Genomic DNA, 22,421 nt, shown 5'->3' on the forward strand with positions numbered 1-22,421 from the left:
CATATATATAAAAAGAATTACTGTATAAGTTATCTAGTATGAAATATGTCCACTGGACCGACCGTGTAAGTGCTATATATATTATATCATGTATATAGCCAGTCAAAAAGATGTGGTATGATTGCCAATGAGACAACTATCCACAAAAGACCAAAATGACACAAACATTAACAACTATAGGTCACACAAGGTCGTTAAAAACTTCCATTTGTTGTTGTCCACTGAAAATAAGCTCATAAAAACACGAATCCCCGTTTACTCAATTCCACCTTTATTTGTTAATATTTCTTTATCTTTTTCTTTTGATTTTATCATATCTTTTTTGTGAAATATTTTGTGTGGTCGAACATGAAATTGCCTCCGATGCTACAAAGAAAATTTGTTTAATGTCATCTGTTGCAATATATGCTAAGTACTACACGTGGACAGGATGTTCCCCAGAAAATAAGTTATACACACCCCGATATAACCCCGAGGGTACACGCTACTGTCATATGGAAAATTACTGGGTCAGTGACCTGTAAGATGGTAATCAGCCATGCAACTAATTAGGTTACTGACCATGTCACTTCAATTTAAAAAGTTTATCGTTAGATATCAAAATGATAAATTCATTTTAATTAAAAATTTAAGAACTAAAGGATTTATCATTAAAATGAAGTAAAATGATTCAACCAAATCGTATATAGATTATATACATATTTTTTTTTTATCTATGCCGGAAAGAATTGAAAAACTGTATTTATAATTTTTGATTTGTTTTATAGAAATCTGTGTAGGTCTCATGAAATGGAACTCACGCAACGCATGCCTAATTAAGATTTATAAATTTATTGAAAAATATAACAAAAATTTAGTTTTGATATTAAATTAAAGTTACCTTTCCGCGCTGTAATTTATTTGATATGACATAAATCAAGCAATTTTTGTTGAGGGATTTATGGGTTTGTCCATACAACGTATAAAAAAAGAAGTGTATGTTATTAGTATTTCACATGCCTTGTTTTCGCCTTGAAGCTCATTATTCAGAGTGTTTCAGACAAGATGATGAAAATAACGTGCAAGATACTTTTTTCGATCATCGTGAAGAGACAATTTTAATTCCCATTCCTCGATGCACTCTACCCCTGTTGAATTGTATATTTATAATTCCTCGTGCTTTTAATTAGCCCCCCCCCCCCCTTTCGTGGTTACCGTTATGCCAACAAATACCCGGGGCTTGATTTACATGTAAAATCATGGGCGGATCCAGCCATGATAAAGGGGGTTCCAACTACATGTCTCCATTAATAAGGGGTGTCGTTGCCGCTGGTTTTCTACGGTTACCCCACCCTTTTCATATAATTTAGATTTCAAAAGTGTATACCTTATTCATATATTGTGTAGGTTAAAATGTTATCTTTTCCCATATTGTTTGCGTTTTGATTGGTGTGTAATGCAACAGTGCAATACCTAAGTGTCAAAAGAGAGTTTTTCCCGACCTATTCACATATTTTTAAGGTTCCTATATACAAGGTGATAGGACGTTCGGTTCCGTTGGAATAGGTTACCTTTTCACGCTACATGCCTTAAAACTTTTCCTGATGCACAGGTAACCTATTCCAACGGAACGTCCTATCACCTTGTATATAGGAACTTGAGAGGATTCCCGAGATTATCATTTATGCAATGATTGCTCACAAAATGCAAGGGGAGGCCAACCCCGGATTCCATCCCCTTCGACCCGCCACAGAATACAGATATAATTGATAATTGTTATTTAAAAGTCATATACTATAGCCACTATAGTACTAGAACCGAACACCTGTTTTCGGATATATATATATACATACACTACATCTTCCTATGTCTATATAGCTGATTTACCGTAAATAACTGCGAGAAAATGAATAATACACAAGTTGATAATTGTCTCTTCTCTGCTAATTTTAATGTGCATGCAATATTCACTCTGATTTACTTGTGAGACCACCGACACTAATAATAATTACCTACAAAATAATAGGTGCTCCTTTACTGGGAAGAACATTTCGGATCCGATCAATTTATTGGTTCCATTCCCCCATTCTACACTTCTCCTTAGAAAAAATGCCTTGCACTGCGTCATAATTATCTGGACTACTAACTTACTTCCATATAACTTCGAAAACAGACTATAATCTATTTCACTGGATGAGATTGGGCTCACGGATTTTTTAATGGATTGGTAATTTTTATTTATAGCACAAGTTTACAAAGCAAGATTAATCACATTTTTCACCCGGCCTACAAATCAAATGGTTGCCTCCTTACTGACTTACACCTACACAAGCTAAAAAAACATATTCATGGGGGGGGGGGGGGGGGGGGGGGGTGGGTTCAGATGGGGGATGCTTGCCTCAGTCATGTTTCTGTGATTCCCTATATAATCAACAAAATTTTTCATACAAAAAGGGGGGCAGGGATTTCTCCTTAATAAGAAATCTCTATTTTCAGCATAAGCTCATATAAATTTGCCTTTTGAAGAACTGAAATAAATATGAGACGGCTAATGATTTTTCAGATGCTTTACATTAAAATACATCCATGTGACATTCACAATTATATATAGATCCAAATTTAAAAAGCTATTTTTTTCAATATTTAAATAATGTAGGATCAAATCTTGATACATGTATGTAGTTGAAATTGTTAGCTTTAAACATGTTAAACATTAAAAAATGAACACCCAAAGTTTAAACCACGTTTAAACATAAGAATGACCATGTAGTCTTTATTAATGTATGCTATTGCTATGAAACTAGGTCATTGTAGGTAAACTGTCATCTATTCCCTTAAATCTTTGTTCCCAGTCACCCCAAGTTTGATTTAAATTAGTCAAGTATATCTACTCTATTAGGTCTCTAGTTTGGATAGTTAATAACTTGCAAATTACAAATGAATTAAAATCATACTCCTCCCAAATTTATTTCTTTAAATATTATGGATGAAATACATGTAGCAAGTAAGGGATGAAATTAAATTGGATGAAATGTGGCATTTTTTTTTTGATAAAGTAGTATGTCGTCTGATGTTGTCAAACTTAATTATAGACCCTTAAGGGGCGGATCCAGTCATTTTAAAAAGGGGTGGGGTTGGGATTCTAACCCAGGACAAAAGGGGAAGGGGGGGGGGGTCCAATTACATGTCCCTATTCAAATGCATTGATTATCCAAAAAAAGGGGGTTCCAATCCCTTGAACCCCCCTCTGGATCTGTGCCTGCCCTTTAAAAATAAAATTATCCTTATTTTGAGTTAAAGCTTATAGATTTTTCTATAATGCTTCTCAGGGGCGGATCCAGCCATTTTAAAAGGGGGGTCCCAACCAAGAGCAAAGAGGGATTCCAACTATATCTCCCATTCAAATGCATTGCTCGGTAAAAGAAAAGGATTCCAACCCTCAAATCTATGGTCAGGTTGTTGTCTCTTTGACACATTCCCTTTTTCCATTCTCAATTTTATCATGTAGTCGTCGTTGTCCCAGGACATTTAGTTTTCGCTTAATAACTTTAGTACAAGTAATAGAAATCTATGAAATTCAAACACAAGGTTTGTGACCAGAGTTTTGTTCAGAGTTTAGGAATTACATGAATTAGGGGCCAATAGGGGCCAATATTAAACTTTGTTTGATTTTATAGAAAATTGAATTATTGGAGTTCTTTGATATGCCAAATCTAACTGTGTATTTAGATTCTTAGTTTTTTGGTCCTGTTTAAATTGGTCTACCTTAAGGTCCAAAGGGTCCAAAATTAAACTTATTTTGATTTTAACAATATTTAAATCCTTGGTGTTCAGATTAATATGCTGAATCTGAATATTTACTTAGATTTTTTTATTATGGGCCCAAATTCAAGTTGATCCAAATCGGGGTCCAAAATTTTACTTTGTTTGATTTCAACAAAAATTGATTATATGGGGCTCTTTGATATGCTGAATCTAACCATTCATTAAGATTTTTGATATTTTGACCCATTATCAAATTGGTCCACATTGAGTTCTAAAAGGTCCAAAATTTAACTTTATTTGATTTCACCAAAAAATGAATTATTGGGGTTCTTTGATCATGTTGATATGCTACATCTAACCATGTATTGAGATTTTGAATATTGGACCATTTTAGAGGTTAATTGTCAATTTAAAATTTTTAAGTACTTGGACCGCATTCATTCTGTGTCAGAAACCTATGCTGCATCAACTATTGAATCACAATCCAAATTTAAAATTCAGAGTTGTATTGAGCTTGAATGTTGTGTCCATACTTGCCCCAACTGTTCTGGGTTCAACCTGTACGTTTGTATCAAGCTGAGCCATGCATAGCATTTTTATCTGATTTATATATTAATTTAAAATTTTGACAAGTGAGACACATACAGATTATACTGTTAACAATATTTCAGAGTTTAACGTAGTCAAGCGAAACAAATTTTAGAAGAATAGTTGAATCATGTCTTTGTTGTCAAATGAAAAATTAGTACGAACACAAAGAAAAAGTATGGGAATGTTTGTTTTTTAAACTATTGACCAGGGTGAAAGTCTTTGAAAGTCATGACTGGCAAAAAGTTTGTGAAATGAAATAGCACAAATATTCCATTCTTTTTAAATATAACTGAGTATAAAGAAAAACACAAACTGATGTTTTATAATAGTTTTTACCCTTTTTATGTTTTATAGGACAAGAAATATAGAAAAATGATGAAAAATATAAACAGTTACAATAGAAATGAGCGCAAAACAAGATAAACAGAATACAACAAGGCCTAAATGGTAAGACCACTTCTATATACTGTAAATTCAGATTTTTCAGGGAAGGGACAACTTATTGTGATTACAAAAAAAATCTGCATAAAGATCTATATAGTTACATGATATATATTTATATATATGTTTCTGTTATCAAAATATGATTTCTTATTTTTGCGATACTCACCCAGTCACATTATTCGCATTACTGAAAAGTTTCGATAATTTCTGAATTACAGTAATAAAAGAAATTGCCTTTGAATGATGACTCATATAAAAATAAGAAAATGTGGTATGGTAAATGAGTGACTTATCCACCAGAGTTCAATGAAGCGGATGCAAGAAATTAAAGGCCAATCATGGGCCTGCCTTCAATAATGAGAAAACACTTCCTTTATAGGTCATCCATTAAAGATCTCAACATATAAAGATTTAAACAATCCAATTTAGTTCAACATGTTCAAAGTCAATAACAATTAATAAAAAAAAATCATGCCTAATATAAAATATTGTTTGTTTCTCCAATCCTGACCGACCCTGCAAAAATGGCCCTACTCATAAAATTTTATTGTCAAAACTAAGCCAAATATTATTTTATTCATTTCTGATTTTCGGGCTTGCCGGATCATCCGATAATATTCAGGCTTTTGGGAAAAATAAAATTATTTACCTACCTACCTACCCACACCTGGCTTGTCAGAATAGGGATTAGGGAAACAAACAATATATTAATTTAGGCCTCATGTCTGTGAGCACTCAACCTGACCATAATATAGGACAGTGGTTCAAATATTAACACAACATATGAACATTCTATAACAACTATTGCAAGTGGCTCAACTTTAAATATCACTGCAAGGCACTAAACAACGAATATTAAATCTTGGACACAAAGCACTGAAATAAGAGAACTCATAAGCATGACAAGTAAGAATATCAAATGAAAGTTTCTCAAAATGTTCATTAAAACATGATAAAATAAGCTTATTTATATTGCTGTTTTTTTCTCCATTTATAACATTTTTTTTTATTTTGTGTATTTATAGGTCAGATATCTTGGTTTTTATGATCATCAACAGGTCCTGCAGGTCTATACTGAAGAGGAAACTTAATTGTTAATACTTTTCTACATAATGTGCTAATTGGATTATTAATGTGAAATGAACTCAACTGTGTGTTTTTCTGGAAAAAGAAATAGAAAAAATCCTACAAAATTGCTATAAACAAAATGGAGTACTATCAAAGAACACAATTGTGTAAAATGTAACAACCTACATTCATATTAACTGATGGATTATGGAGAAATTAAGAAAAAAATAGTATCTTTGTCATGTTTGTTGTCGAAATAAACACCTGCTTTATCAATTCATGTACATGGCTCCATCATATCAAATATACAAAGAAGATGTTTGAAGAACATACGTTGCCAAAATTTATTCAACCAATTGAAGGAAGATGTCTTGTGGATTGAATTATTTATGCACTGAACTGTTATGTAGGGGGTCGAATACACAGCAGCTGAAACAGAAGACAAGTTAATTTGACATGAAAAGTGTTTATTTTATTTAATATGCAAATATGAGCACAATATTCATGATATTAATAACATCACAAATGGTATGATATTCATAGCATTTTGCTTATTATTGTATTGTCTTAAACATGCTAAACAGTCAGCCTTTTGTTTTTGTATGTTTAATACTCACCATGAAAATTTGTATTACAGTATTAAAGTTTTAATTATCTTTTGTATCAATAATTCAGTCTAGGAGAAAATATATTAATACTGTTTGTACTGTTATGAAATTTCCATAGAGGAAAAACATTTCCTTAAGGGAAATTTGATGTTCAGAAATTTCCCTAGAGGAAATTTGAAGATCAATGATTTCCTTAGAGGAAATTTGTTGTCTTGAATTTTCCTCCAAGGAAAAGTGTTTGTCAAAAATTTCCTCACAGGAAAAAGTATTTCCTCCAAGGAAAATTTGAAGCTACAAATTTCCTCACAGGAAAAAGTATTTCCTCCAAGGAAAATTTGAAGCTGCAAATTTCCTCAAAGGAAAAAGAATTTCCTCTAAGGAAATAGAATTTCCTCAAAGGAAATAATTATGCAGCAAATTCCCTAAGGGAAATCTTTTTCCCTTGAGGAAAAAACAATTTCCCTTGAGGAAAAATCTTTTTCCTTCAGGGAAATTTGATTTCCCTTGAGGAAAAGTACTTTTCCTCTGAGGAAATTGTTGAAAAAAGGGGCATAACTTTTTCAACAGTGGTGCTAGATCCAAAAAATTTTAGGACAAATATCAGGGAACCAATACCAACCAAGTTATCAACTTTGTTTTGACTTAACTCCAAAAATTAAGGTGACAACTTTTGCACTCAGCGGAATTGCAAACTTGTCCCGGAGACTGTTTAATATCGAAATAAAAAAATAACCTACATTTGTAATTACAGAAATCGGTTAAATTTTACAATTATTTAGTTTATGTACAGCTTATATGAAAACAATAATAAAAAATATAGGTCACCGATGAGTTAAAAAAGATATTTCAAATTTAATGCCAAAAAATTGCATTTTTGCACCAAAGGGAGATAATTTGGAGCTTTTTCAATGATATAAACATTTTAAAAGTCATCTGGGGCCAAACCGAATCGATTTTTTGGGTTAAATTTTTTACCATATCATAAAGTAATAACTAATAGTGTAATAAATAAAATTTGTAATGAAAAAATAAAGGTTCAATTTTTTGCTGAAATTTTTGTACCCACGAGCCACCTTAAATGTTTATTTCTCCATAAGAAGACTGATTTATATGGTATTTTAATTTTTCAATTCTGAAAACGCGTCAGTTGTTGTCGTATTTTCCATCTTGGTGCACGTGTGTTTCGACATACAATTTCAGTAAACTCGTCAGGAGTTGTCTGTTGTGTTATCTAAGTATTTTATGTCATGTCGGGTCAGGAATGTTGTCAGTGGTTGTTTTATCTGCATGTTTCGTGTCATTCAGGTCATGCACCCTCTTCAGTATTTCTAATGTTCCATCTAAATGTTTTTGACATATTAGATCAGTAACTTCGTGTAAGAGTTTCTTCTAGATAATTTTCGTTTTTTCTTTATTCATGATAGTTCTTTTGAGTTGATTTTCTGTACTGATTTCGATTCTATTGATATCGAGATAAAAGGGATTGAGATTGAGATAGGGAGGAATTGAGATATATGCAAAACTGGTTAACCAATAATCTCGCAACATATGAATGTCACTGTTCTTTCAGGAGCATCCCTAGTGATTTACTTAACAAGATAGCCATCTCGGTCGGTCGTGTGGTAGCGCGTTCAACTCGGGTAATCAAGGAACCAAATCAAAGACATTAAAATTGGTATTTGCTGCGCGGCATTAAGTAGTAAGAACAAAGACTAGTCGGCTCGGCGTCAGAATAATGTGTTTTAGTACTTCCTGTCTACTGTTACCTCGTGAAATAGCCCGATACAAAATATTATACTCAGGATGTCAGTGTACTATAATAATGCATTTATCTTTTTTTTAGATTAAGATAAATCATAGTGTCCAAAAACATACAAGAACAAGATATTTTTTAACCAATCTCAATGTTTTTAATTATCATTTTTACGTAATTTTTAATGGAAACAAACCCTCCGTTCAACTATCTTCTGAAGCTGATAATTTTTCTTTTACAATAAATTGAAAATACAAAATATTTGAAGTTTAGTGGCCAGCTTGATGTTTTTAGACGCTGATCTACTTCTAGCTCAGGCTCTGCTGAATAAATCTTGAGACATGTTGGAGAAAGTAATTTTTTTTTAATAGGCGGAAGTTTATTTTTTTCCATTTATGTTTAAAAACTTGTAAAATACATTTTGCTTAATTGACAAAATTATAAGATAAACAACTAAAAACTTCTAAAAAATCTAGAATAGATTAAATCATGTTTATAGACTTAAATGAAGCTGCTATAAATATGATTCAATCTTTCGTACATGTTTTGATCGAACTCAAGTATTCAAGAGGAGCGAAAGATACCATCGCAGAGGGACATTCAAGTACGGACAGCGCAGTCAGACATCATTGCTGTCAGAATCGTGCCCAACTAAAGCATATGACCATACTTTTTGACAAGAAATACTCTGCTTCAAAACAATTTCCCGATATTGGAATTGAATGTACTTGACGAAATGTACCAAACAACTATTAAGACAGTGCAGCATATAAAATCACAGTTTTCCTCGTATAAATCATCATTATCTTCTTCCGAGTTTCCTTTATAGATAATTTTTCGTTTTTCCTTTACTCATAGTTCTTTTGAAGTTATTTTCCAAAGAACCATCATACTGAATAACGGAAAAAAGAGTCAATTTCACAAAAATTCTTACGACTAAGATTAAGCGTACTACGTTTACTGAATTGTCCATGACTTACGATTAATCTTAATCTTATGTCTTTTCGTGAAACCGACACTACAGTCTCAGAAAGTTTTTAATGGCGCTTGATGAAGATGACGAAGATACCTATTGTACCTTAAACAACCGTATACGTGACATGTATATATATCTATACTATTAAACGAGAAGACTTCAATTTGGGTGTCGCTTCTCTTCCTTCCACAATAAATCAATCATCATGCCTCTGTGTCCTATAGGTAACATGTATAGTCGCAATTGTCATCCATTCTTATGATTATTCAGGTTGAGTTACTTTGGGAGAAAAACGACAATTTAGGTGTCAGACCACCAATTACTCCCTCCAATTTAGAACGTATGTAAAAGTAGTCCTACTTTGACACAAAATAGTGCTTTTGATGTCATTGTTTACTTAAACTAACCAACAAATTTGCAGAAATGAAACTTTTGGTGAAAGGGAAATATATTTAGACCATTTTGAGCCAAAATTCACTTGTCTATGAGTTTGCATTAAAAATTCAGGATTAATGCGCTACATAGTACACTAATTTAAGATTTCCAGAAAACCGGGAGTTATTTTGGTAGTACCTGTCTTTTCAAAATCAGAAATTTGTTACAAGACTTTAAACATTGGTTGAAAATTGGCATGTAGGAAGGTGATACATGTACAATTCAGGATATACCTGGTTTCCTTGAAGTTAAACTTAAGGTAAAATATTTAGAAAGCTGTGAAAATTGCAAAATTTGGTTGAACAGATAGGGATTTTTAATTGGTGGTCTGACACCTTTAAAGGAGTCCGGATATGATTCCGTCATCGGACTGACTTTTAGTCATAGATAAGACTTCCAGTTTGAAACATGCACAGCGTTCTCCATATCATGGTGTTTAGATCGCAAGAACCACAACTATTATACCTCCTTATAGAAGACAATTATTTTTCGCTTTTATCTACATATACTACTTTAATATATAGACTCTCTGTATTCTGTCTACTGTTTTCTTTGAAATGTTTACTATTTAAGGGGTCATATCAGTTTCATATAATATTAAAATAAGTAAAACATGTGACACAACCAATCGTATGATGGATAACAAAAATGAAAAATAAATAAGCCATCCAGAGCGTTCTCCATAATATGGTGTTAAGATCGCAAGAATCACAACTATTTAGCCTCCTTAGAGAGGACAATTATTTTTCGGGTTTATCTACATGTAAACTACGATTATACTACTTTAATATATAGAGACTCTCTGTATTCTGTCAGGGACTTTCTATGTGAGTACAGAAAGTCCCTGATTCTGTCTACTGTTTTATTTGAAATGTTTACTATTTAAGGGTCATACCACTTGCATATATCTTAAAATAAGTAAAACATGCTCAACTTCATCTAAAACTAGCTCGAACAAAAACTTTAACCTGAAGCGGGACAGACGGACGGACAGACGAACGAACGCACGGATGCACAGACTAGAAAACATAATGCCCATAAATGGGGCATAAACATTTATTGTTGAAAGGGAAAATAGTGATTTGGCAAAAATGAAAGTAAGGAAGAGATTAGAGGGAGGCAGGACCTTTTTTCGGGGCGTCGGGATCGGGTGTTTTAAATTCGGGATTTGGGGATTGATCCTTACGGGATCCGGGAATATATTTTTCGATTTTGGGATTTCGGGATATGAATTTCTTCTCGGTATTTCATGGTTTTAAGCCCGGGATTTCGGGATCAGGACCCCTGCGACCACCCCTTTAGCCTTAGTCGGTCTTAGTCATTTATACATGATTCATATCCTACCATTGGCATGTTAATAAGCGGCTCTCAAAAGAAAAAGCAGTGATGGATTGTCCTAGAAGCATATTTTATTAGACTAATAATGGTCTAAGTAGTTACATTTATTTCATGTTTTGAACGATGCAATTTTTTAATTTTATTTGACCTTTACCAAAAGAAGCATTGTAGCAAAGGACAAGAATAGTTGTGATATGAGGCCAGACGAACGAAAATAAATGAATTTAACAGAAAGGAAACTAATATCGGACTTTGGAAAAAGGGAGAGGGCTTTTGATACCTTTTATGAAATTCTCCATACATAATATCTTTTACAAGAACAGTTCACAAGCTATTTATGCCCGCGATTTCGCGGGTGTGTTCTAGTATATTGTAAAACATGAAAGTAAACAAATAACACAGTCAATGTACATTTAACTATGTAAACACTATTGTTCCTATGAAATTTTCAGTTTAGTACCATTATAAAAGTTCGACCTGCTTTCAAAATCTACATTTTATGTGTTTAATTTTGTCATTTAGATCCTTCCGCACTATAAAAAAAAACAAATTTTAAGTAATACGATACTTACGTCAAAACATAATCCATACAAAAGTTCACTTCTATCTCGTTCTTTACGTATGAGTGGCATGAGTTCAAATATGGTCACTCTCGCAAAAATATAAATTCTACCATTGTATTCACTATAAAAACATCACAAGTCACTAAAAACTTCAAAATTAACCCTGAAAGCCCCCGTATGTATTCAAAGGTTTATAATTAAAAGAATAAGTAAATGTTACAGTTCCACATAGTTCTGAGGTGTTCAACATAGATGTAACTCCTACAACATTACATGTAATTAGTAGTCTGTTAATTAACCAATTATCATGTCCTCGCGGTATTACTGACCGATGAACATTAACACGTTCATAGACACAAGATAAACAAAAATGGCTGGATTCCTATTGGGTCCTTCTGTACGATTTTCAGAGCAAACAGTGAACTTTTCCTTTCAGCTTAAATAGTTTTAAAGCACTTTTTAAATGTGTTGTGACCACTATTTGAACATCAATCTTTCTTTATAAAAGAAAATTAGACATTCGATGAAAATCTCCGAAGCCCTAGCACGCGCGATTAACTGTCGTCTGCAAAGGCTTAAATCACTCGTATTAGAAGAAAAATAGATTATTTCAAATTATATCAAATGTTGGCAAACCAATATAATAATTTGTATTCTCCCGGATGACGTTCTTTAGCTTTGCAGCGTTTTGCATGACAAAAAGAAAATCTACGACAGCAAAACGTTTTGTACAACCCTTAATTAGTGTTTGACAACAAAGACAATTAGAAATTGAATATTTCATAGCGGTTTGATAGAAAGCGTCTCCTGGAAATGACTGTAATAATATGCTTTGATCTGGAAGACTGATGTGAAAAACAAATGGGTTATAGCATGTTTAACTTCGGAAAGAAAGTCAATTTCTTTAGGTCGTGTCGCGCTGTTATTTGTAATTGACAAATCGTACAATTATTCTACACAGCACGAGATGCTATTATACAATAAAAAACAATCTTGTATTATGAACAATGAAAAAGCTATCCATAGATATTTCTTGTTTGTTGTTTTTAGTCGAACAGAAAACTAGAACACAACAACTGGTACAGTTTCTCTAAATACCAATCAACTAATAATAAGACATAAATATAATTAACCAAATACTTATTCTTAGGATGTACTAATCGTCTGGAATTATGGAGGTTCACTAATTATTACGGAATGTTACGACCATTTACCAATTAAAACAAGATCAAAAATGTATACTGTTACGTCAGAACCAATGCACAACTATTTGTTAGTCTCATTCCGACTTTTGAAATACGTTTATTATTTATGAATCATTGAACTTGCTTAGTTTGAAAACACAGTAGTATCAGAGGAGAAGATTTTTAAAAATCGTTGACGACAACGGACAGGCGGACACCGGTTGACGTCAGTCCATCTGGACGCCAAGTAATGCCGAAACCCTTAAAGTCAAACATAGCTGCAAATAACGCGATTATATAAATCGCAGCAAATGTTTCAATCTTTTTTTTATATTTATTTTTAGTACTTCAACAATGTCAACAAATCCGGCATCGCCAGATCGACTATATAGAAAGAGTTAATTGCGACCAAAAGGTGTCTGTGAATATAATATGGTACGGTCGCTGTGAGGTCTTAATGATCGTGATGAGTGTGGACCAACTTTGAACATGTTCAAATCAATCGTCGTGCGGTTATGGCGAAATCGGGTCGTAGAAGATGCGTAGTGAGATCGTAAAGGAAGTTGTACCATCGTATCGAGAGCGTAGCGAAATCACGATTCTAGTTGGAAACACTTTGCTATGATCTCACAGCAACGTTACTATGCTCTCACTACGACCTTTTAGTCGTTAGATCGCAGTTTGAACGTGGTATGAGCGTGCTAAATAATCGCTGTAGAAGCGTGCTGAGAACGTGACGAGCGTAATACGATCGTGGTAATCGTAGTGAGGTCGCAGAATAAACGTGCTGAGAACGTGGTCTATTCGTAGCTTGATTGTTATAAGCGTGATGAGGACGAAGAAGCATTGTGTGCACAACGAAAATTTAGATTTTCACGCCGCTCATACCACGACATCATCACGATCTGAATTTATCTTAAATCACGGTGAGCGTGGTGTGAGGGAAGGATAGGTATAAAAATTGAGGTTGCAAGTGATAAGTTTGAGGACATGAGTCTACATTTAAAGCTTGCATGTTAAATAAAAAACGGAGACAGATTTTCAGAATTATACAAAATAACATAAAATATTCATATTGCATTAGCATGTTGTAAACTAAATACGTCTCTAATATTTGCTACTGAACAAATACATTCACTAATTAACAGATCAACGATATTCCCTTTGTCCAAACCATATACACAATGTACAATGTACTGTCTAAAACTAAGCTACACAATCGAGGTCACACAAATACATGAATTTTATACACATCTTCTGTCAAAGTATATTTTGAAGTGAAATTAAAAGCGGACGAATACATTCATAAAAATTTTACATAGTACAAAAATCAAAAATTTAAATCGAAAAACCACGATCAACGAACAGTAAAAACGAGATAAAACTCTAGATTAATATGTCTTAAAAACGAAGGAAAACATTTATGTATCATGCTCCGCTATATTGTTACATGTATAATTGAATAACGATAATATATGCTATATGTTACTGTTTATAAGTACATGTAGGTGTGAAGCCAAGACTCCTGCACTAGAAGCGAACAGGAATTACATATCTCATAAAAAAATTAACGGTACCTATTTACTGTAACACACAGTTATTAAATAAGTATTTAATGTGTAAGTATTTTGCAGAATCGTATTTGTCATTTAGCTTTTCATTTTTGTTTTGTCGTTTTGCATGGATAATGATTGTCCCTCGGCAATTCCATCTATTTTTATACATTTGTATGTGTTCTCAAAAGATGTTACATTTTGGAGATCACATTTACCATTCATATTGAACAACCTTCAACGTTACCGCAAATTTGATCAAAACAAAATTATGAAATATATCGAGGTTACACCGTTCTCAAGACATACATTTTTGACACCTTATATTTCGCGATGCTTTAATGACAAGATTAAGAAGAGACTAGTCAGAAAAATCTCTTGTACAGCAAATATTCAATTAGAAATGAAAAATACGGAACAAATTATTATATAAATGGAAAAGAATAACTTAAGCCAACTGGAATTCTTGATTTACATTTAGATTAAATCATTACTTTTCAATCTTTGCCCAATTATTGTATAACAGAAAGAAAAACGCAACGAAATAGAACTTTACAAAAATATGAAATCCATATTTTGCTTACGAATGATGTTTACAATTATATTAGATTTGTTATTGTTTGCTTTCTGCTAACATGCATATCTTATTTCTGAAATATGGAAATTGGAATGTTCAAAATTCAATAATTATGCAAGACTAAATTTCGTTTTTAAATATTTGATGTAATATTTCGAATTTTCGTTACAATATTTAATGCATAATGAATTATTACCCTACATTTATCCAATAAATAATAATATAAAAATAGAGGCTCTCATGAACATGTCTCTCTTATCTGATATATTTGGTTATAATTGATGCATGACATAATGCAACCATTATACTTTGCTGTAGTTTAAAAGATATAAGCATTGAATTTTGTTCTATTTTTAGCTAAGGCGGCCATGTTGGCAGGTTGGGAGGCGGGGTTATTTTTTTTAACTAGATATCCTAACTACGATTATAGCCAAGTTGGTTGAATTTGTCTCTTACGTAGTTTTAGAGGAGAAAATTTTTTGTAAAAGATTACAAAATTTGACAAAAAAAAATTCTATTAAGAGCAACAACTCCTTAAGGGGTCAATTGACAATTTTGGTCAGCAATCAATCAACGGTTTGTTTGATTAGTTTGAAAATTTCAAGGCAGATAGAAATAAATCTGATTATAATGTTAGCCCATTTCAGATTTAGTGCAACTGATTTAGTTTCAGAGATATAAGCCAAATTATTCCCCACTATGCTCTATTTTTAGCCATATCGGCAATGTTGGTAAGTAGGCGGGTGCGTCGTACACCTTTTTGCAACTAGATACCCTGATAATGATTGTGGAAAGTCATACAGTTTAAGCTCAATTCAGAAGCGTATTAGTTCGAACCTGCTTATGGCATAATATTGATATCGGATCAACTAATTTTGGATCTTCAATGCTCTTTACTCTTTGAGTATGTTTGTTTTGTTCATGCATCGTTGACAATGTAATGGAATTTGATGCGACTGTCATACAAGTGAGAGGTTTAGCTAGCTATAAAACCAGGTTCAATCCACCATTTTCTACATTAGAAAATGCCTGTACCAAGTCAGGAATATGACAGTTGTTATCCATTCGTTTGATGTGCTTGGACTTTTGATTTTGCCTTTTGATTTTTGATTTTGCCTTTTGATTTTTGATTTTCCTTTTTGAATTTTCCTCGGAGTTCAGTATTTTTGTGTTTTTACTTTTTAAACTTTGTACTAGTTTGGCATTATAAATATTTTGATATGAGCGTCACTGATGAGTCTTATGTAGACGAAACGCGCGTCTGGCGTAATAAATTATAATCCTGGTACCTTTGGTAACTACTTATGACATTTTCGAAAAAAAAATAGTCCAAACATATCAACCTGTAATTGATCATACACTGTAATTCATTGATCTATAGGAATTACATAATTCAAGACAGCACTGAAGATTTGCGTTAATCATTGTGTTCAGATATACTGTCTATTATCATAACCCAATTGTCCTTTTTAATAGTTTATGTGACGTCTTCGTATAGATTATCGGGTTTTCTACACATTGATATCGTAAAATATCAGCCACGAGCCACAATGTGAACCTTTTTGGCGAGTGAGCGTAGCGAACGAGCTAAAAATTTTCACATTGTGTCGAGCGGCTGATATTATCAGATTATTACATGGCATTTTTCATATCGCATGTATTATCAGCCCTAGGTTCAATATCAGCCCAAGAGCCGCATGGCTCGAGGGCTGATATTGACCGAGGGCTGATAATACATGCGATATGAAACAAGACATGTTATGATCTTTTTATCATATGCTTCAACAGTGGAGAAAAAAAAAACAGATTCATATATTGATCCTTTAACGTGGTTCCCAAATAGGAGTTCAAAGAGTGAAAAGTTCACTGACGTCGGACCCCAAATTTAGTACATTCAATATGGAATCTTTCGATCATATGAATAAACAGAGAAGAAGAATATTTTAATATGGACGAATCGACAAAAATATACATAATACACATGTTTGGAAAATCAACTTTTTAAAAGTAATTTTCTAAATATTGTTTGAAACTTTAAAAATGCATTTATTAATATTAATAATTTGTTTGTTTGTTTGTTTTTTATTTATTTGTTTTTTTATTATTATTTTACACAATTAACTTTCTGATATCCAAATAATTGTTTTGTACACTACTTTGTAATGTTTTTCATTGAAAACGTAGCATTGAGGTGTATTTTCCGGAATTTGCCGAGTATCACCGGAATGCCATGCGATAACGTTACGGAAAGGCATGTGATAACAATCGAAACATGTGATAAGGTCAACCTTAAAAATATGTTTGTTTGCAGTTTTCCGACTGTACCTTCAGACTGAAGGGTCGGTAGGTAGGAACAATATTTTATTTTATCAGCCAAAATACAGTTTAAACAAGCAGTTACACTAAACCAAGTTTCTTGTGAAGAAAAAAAAAACATTTTAAAACAACAAACACTGGACATGCTGAAAACCAACATCAAATGAACAGGCATTTTCAGATAAATTTTTTTTTAACCAAAACTGAAACTTTAACATTGTGTCATTATCCAATTTATGACATAAAATATGGTATAATTATTAAATACTGGAACACTTATAAACAAGGAATGTCATTATGACTAGAACTGTTTTAAAGAAATATATTCAGACATGTATGCTTCTTGACTAGAATGTTTTCATGAGTAGAGTATTTTCATCAGAAAAATGTAGATATTAAAGATTTACAAGACAATGTATTAAAGAGTGTATTTTTAATAAAAAAAAAAATAACCATTGAATCTTCCTCAATTGAAAAAAAGGCAACTTGAAAAAAAAGTATTAAGACATTCGACTGTTTTCATATTTCTAACAATATTTAATTATATGTGATAAGGTTATATTTTTGCCAGGCTTTAAAGAAAACCAAAGAAATCTAAAGTTTGGGGTGAAATCCATAGCACCCCATTAAAAGTAAATGGTCTGTACTGAAATGTTTTTAATGCATAAAAAAAATTGGCAGCATAGCTCCTAAGGACATGTTTTAATTGAATTCACACAGGCCACACAGTTTGGGTATATTTAATATTGTAAGAAAGAGAATAATTGCAATGAGTGGGGCAGCCCCCCTTATCCTAAAGGAGCATACTCATTGCAATCGAAGATAGATTTAATATAGAGAGAGTATATTTATTTTTCAAGCTAATCATTCATTTTCTCTACATCTTTGTGTAGTTAGGGTTGCTTCTTATTGATTTGGCATGATCTATATCCATTAACATTTCAAATGAGCCCTTCCTCCCACAGACACTTGTTTCTATCCATTGGAAGACCCACTATCAACGTATATTTACGAGGGGGTACTCTAAGGGAAAATACAATGCATATCACTTGAAAGAAAAACTTTTCATGAATCGAATGGGGTATGGAACAAAAAATTTGAGACTGAATTGACAGAGAAATAAGGGTTTTAAGCGGAGAGGTGAAAAAAGTAGTTGGGTACTTTCTCGTAAATATACGTTGATAGTGGGTCTTCCAATGGATAGAAACAAGTGCCTGTGCTTCCTCCGTACAGGCGTGTTTACAGATATCCATGAAGATTTAAGTCGCGGAGGAGTGGTTTCATCTTTGTCGTCTTCACAACGATTTGTAGAAAATGTGCCATACTTCAAGCTGCTGTCGAATTATTTAACCACTGAAATTGGTTCCATAAAGTCAGGCTCCACAGATTCTGTACCCGATTTGTTTGAGACAGAATGGTTATCGTGTCAGTTATGAATATCCGCTGCATCAATGTCAATGATATCATCACACATCATTACATGTGCCTGAATCTGTATAAACAGTTTACTAATAAACTTTTTTGTTTGTTATCTGTCTTAAAATTGACACGAGACGACAACGTAAAAAGTAAAATCACAAAAATACTGAACTCAGAGGAAAATCAATTCGGAAAGTCCATAATCACATGGCTTATCTATTAGTTGAAAATGCGGCTTTGAACTAGCTTTCAGTACCTGTGAGCATTCTTTGTTCAATAATGTGTGTCTTTGTGTTATTATTATGTAATAAAGTACTCCTCCGTGACTTCATGGATACCTGTAAACAATTTCCATGTGCTTTATCATTAAATGGTTACATGAACGCTTGACGGGAAGCTAAGAAAAACCGAAATTGAAATGCGTAATTGACCCAGACTTTAAATCATTTCTGGAAAGGACCCAAAGTTCTGGATCGCGTCAATAGAAGTATTAAAAAGACATTCTTCAAATATAAAGCAATAAAATTTTCACAGTCGGGAGGATTTTCAAGGGTCGGTCGGTAAACTGCAAACAAACAATATTTTAATTTAAGCCTAAACTTTTCATATCAGCCCGCTAAGCACCAATTCGAAAAATATGGAATTTACGTTCATTTAATGCTATTATCATACAGTAAAAATCATATGTTATTTGGTCTAAGTATATGATAATTTACGATATCTATACGAAGAAACCCCGATTATCTTTTTATCGTTCTATTACTGGTCGTTTCTTTCTCCCTAAGACAGTTTTACGCTTGACAAAAGCAAGCTTGATAACGTCTCCTCTCGCATTGTGACGTCGCTGATAACTTCTCCTCTCACATTGTGACGTCGCTGATAATGCCTGGTTTCGTTTTGAAGTCTTGATACGAGAATTACGAGCAACAGAGCAGGGTGATATAGGCGGAGGGAAGGACGATAATTAAGATTATCGAGCAAGTTTGGTCATCTGATATGAATATTCAATCTTAGTTAGCAGTTATTCTAAGGACTCTATTTTGTGAAAATGAAAGATCTTTCATACATGTACTAGCAAATATCATTAATAACAATTTACATACAGAGAACAAGAAACAAATCGAATTTAAGATGAACTGTGTGCACTGTACTCCAGAGAGAGAAGCAGAGCATGCGCGAAATGAATGATTGTCAGGTTGAATAGCCATAACAACAACGTCATTATTTCTACATTGGGAGTTCGCTGTATGAATTAACACAATACAACTATTAAGGTTAAATGTAGCTCAACTAATTTGATTCAATGCTTTGTTTCCTATTTCGTGCATAAAATTAGTATTTCGAGTTTCCTCGAAGCTGTTATTGAAATTTGCCATTATTGTCGCACGGGAATTAGAAATACATCTTAATTAATCGGACACAAATTTGAAACTAACAGTAAACAATATAATTATGCAAATAGTATTTAAAAGCTTTGGCATGCTGTTTTCAAAATAAAGCAGCTAGTGTAACGTGTTTGGCTTATGAACTATATGTTCGTATCCGTTTTCACAGAATCTGAAATACTCCAATATCAATCTTTTAATTAACTCGAAAACCTAACTACAACTTGGATTGAGGCCTTTCTTAAAAACTACAAAACCAGTTTTTAAACTTTGAAACTTAATAAAGAAATAACACTATTTACACAAATAACTTTATATATCAAAAAGTAGTCTGAAAACTAGAACCTCAATTTATCCTTGATCCTTTCACTGACTCCGAGGTCCCAACTGATTTGAAAAACAATTATATTAAACTTAAGAACAAGTTTAAAAAATCCTAGGTTCCTGAAACACCTAGTTCTGAGACACCCAGTCTCTGAGACAACTAGTCCCTGAAGCACCTAGTTCCTGAGACAACTAGTTTTGAAGCACCTAGTCTCCGGAGCACATAAGTCACCAGATTATTACAAGCTATCTGTTCGAGGGACTGCGACCATTCCCGAGAGAAATTACAGTTTCGGAACAACGCGGTAGCTTGCAATAATTGTAATACTTAGTCTCCGAAGCACAAAAGTCACCAGACTATTACAAACCATCTGTTCGAGGGACTGCGACTATTCCCGAGGGAAATTACAGTATCGGAACAACCCGGTAGCCTGCAACAATCGTAAAGACTTTAAAAACCGCTTGGTTCAAAACCACAACGCTTTCAACTCAAACTAGGTTTATAAACTTCTCAATTCTAACTTCTTTATTGGTATTTTCTTCCCGATGTTTAACCATCAACGGCCAAATAACAAATGAGCGAACTTACACAATGAATCGGTGTCTTTATATATATATATATATATATACCAAGAGCGCGGACGTCGAAGAGAGCACCCTAGCAACAATTAACGCGTCTCATAACAACCAAGGATAAACGAACGATTTTATATGTATTTATCGTTAACGCATTGTTCAAACGGGTAATTTATTATAGATTACAATTCAACGATAAATAACACATATTGACTTATGTCTAAACTGCATTTTTGTCACACTAGTATATGTCATTCATATGACTTTGGAGATCGGAATTAGTTTTCGGACTTTTAGATCATCAATGCTCTTCTACTCAATCTGTGCTGTATTTGTCTTTGTTTTTAATCTTTAGTCAATTCAAGTGTCACTGATAACCGTTTGTAGACGGAACTCGCGTATGACGTACCAACTTACATAAACCTTCGAACCTAGTGCATATATCTTTGATTATTTTTTTTTTTTTGCATTTTGAGTGGACAGCATTTTTTACCTATACATACGTATTTGTTTATATTTCTTCAAATGTCTTGTCTTGTACTGTAAGCTTCAACACGGGTGTGATAGATGGTAAATATAAAAATTGTAAACCAACTTGTTTTCGCAGATACTTTATTTCGCGTGTAGCCCTTTTCACCCGACTTCACAGGCATTGATTTCTGCGATCTTCTAATTTTCTTGGTGCAATTAAAAATGGAAACATAAGTGTTACTTATTCGCGACAATTTATATTCGCGTTATTTTTTTACTAGCGAAAGTCGCGAAAAATAAATAGCTCGCGAAATTAATTGGTTTTCATACATGTATAGTTTTGTATATAATGTGTTATATTATCTTTCCATTACTACACTGTATTCTCCACGTTCAATTAGACCTAGTAACCTTTCACCCTAAAATCACTCTTATATGAATTACTTATAATTGCATTAATTATTTTGTCAGTCAACATTAATCGGAAGTTCAAACAAATATCTTTGGTTTCGTAAGAAAATATTTGTCTTGATGTTTTTAGACTAGCATAGCCATACGGGAAATGAATAATAAATTACCAATTTTAAGCAAAACGCACTACAGAGCAGCACGCTGCAAATACATCATTCCTCAAGGTCGTCTGCAATTACCGGAAATTGGAACATTCTAAGTTACTCACTTGCGACGGTTCCGTAAATGATAAAATCTCTGAGTGCTTTCCAGAAAATAAAATTTCCTTCTAAAGTTGATTTAATAATAGTGATTTGTCTACGCCAAACGTGCTTGTGACACCTAATATTTCATTTTTCTATCACTTGATTGGGCAATTAGAGCAAAGACATGTTTAACTTTTGAAATAGTTTGTTTTCAATAGTAGAGTGAAAACAAGTTCAACGCACTTTACTGGCCTAATTAAGGGATGATTTATGTATTTGTAAATGTCCTACTTGTAAAATTGCTATAATTTGATAGTGATTATTGCAAAGAAAGACAGAATCAAATCTAGAATGTGTATACATTTGTACATTAAACCGCAGGCTTCCCTTTTTCTGTCTTATTTAATTATTTTAATTATAAGGAGGTCAATATATATATC

At 33.0% G+C, this 22,421-nt stretch overlaps 1 protein-coding gene and 1 long non-coding RNA gene across 3 annotated transcripts in view; one reads left to right on the forward strand and one right to left on the reverse strand.

Moving 5' to 3' along the window:
* Positions 1-22,421, reverse strand: part of LOC143044798 (atrial natriuretic peptide-converting enzyme-like) — a 110,963-nt gene that overhangs the window by 79,855 nt on the left and 8,687 nt on the right. Inside the window, exon 1 of one of the 2 annotated variants that reach the window (XM_076216962.1) lies at positions 11,530-11,708. The exons of the other annotated variant lie outside the window; for it this stretch is intronic. Within the exon in view, the coding sequence (XP_076073077.1) occupies positions 11,530-11,589 (60 nt within the window). The 5' untranslated portion in view covers positions 11,590-11,708. Of the gene's footprint in view, positions 1-11,529; positions 11,709-22,421 lie in introns of those variants that run through there. 2 annotated transcript variants of the gene reach the window in all.
* On the forward strand, positions 1,849-6,503 carry LOC143044797 (uncharacterized). The gene is made up of 3 exons (XR_012968782.1): positions 1,849-2,206; positions 4,690-4,782; positions 5,805-6,503. It is a non-coding gene; the product is annotated as an uncharacterized LOC143044797 (long non-coding RNA).

This window comes from Mytilus galloprovincialis, chromosome 9 (assembly GCF_965363235.1).
Source record: "Mytilus galloprovincialis chromosome 9, xbMytGall1.hap1.1, whole genome shotgun sequence".
In the NCBI taxonomy this organism is placed as follows: Eukaryota; Metazoa; Mollusca; class Bivalvia; order Mytilida; family Mytilidae; genus Mytilus; species Mytilus galloprovincialis.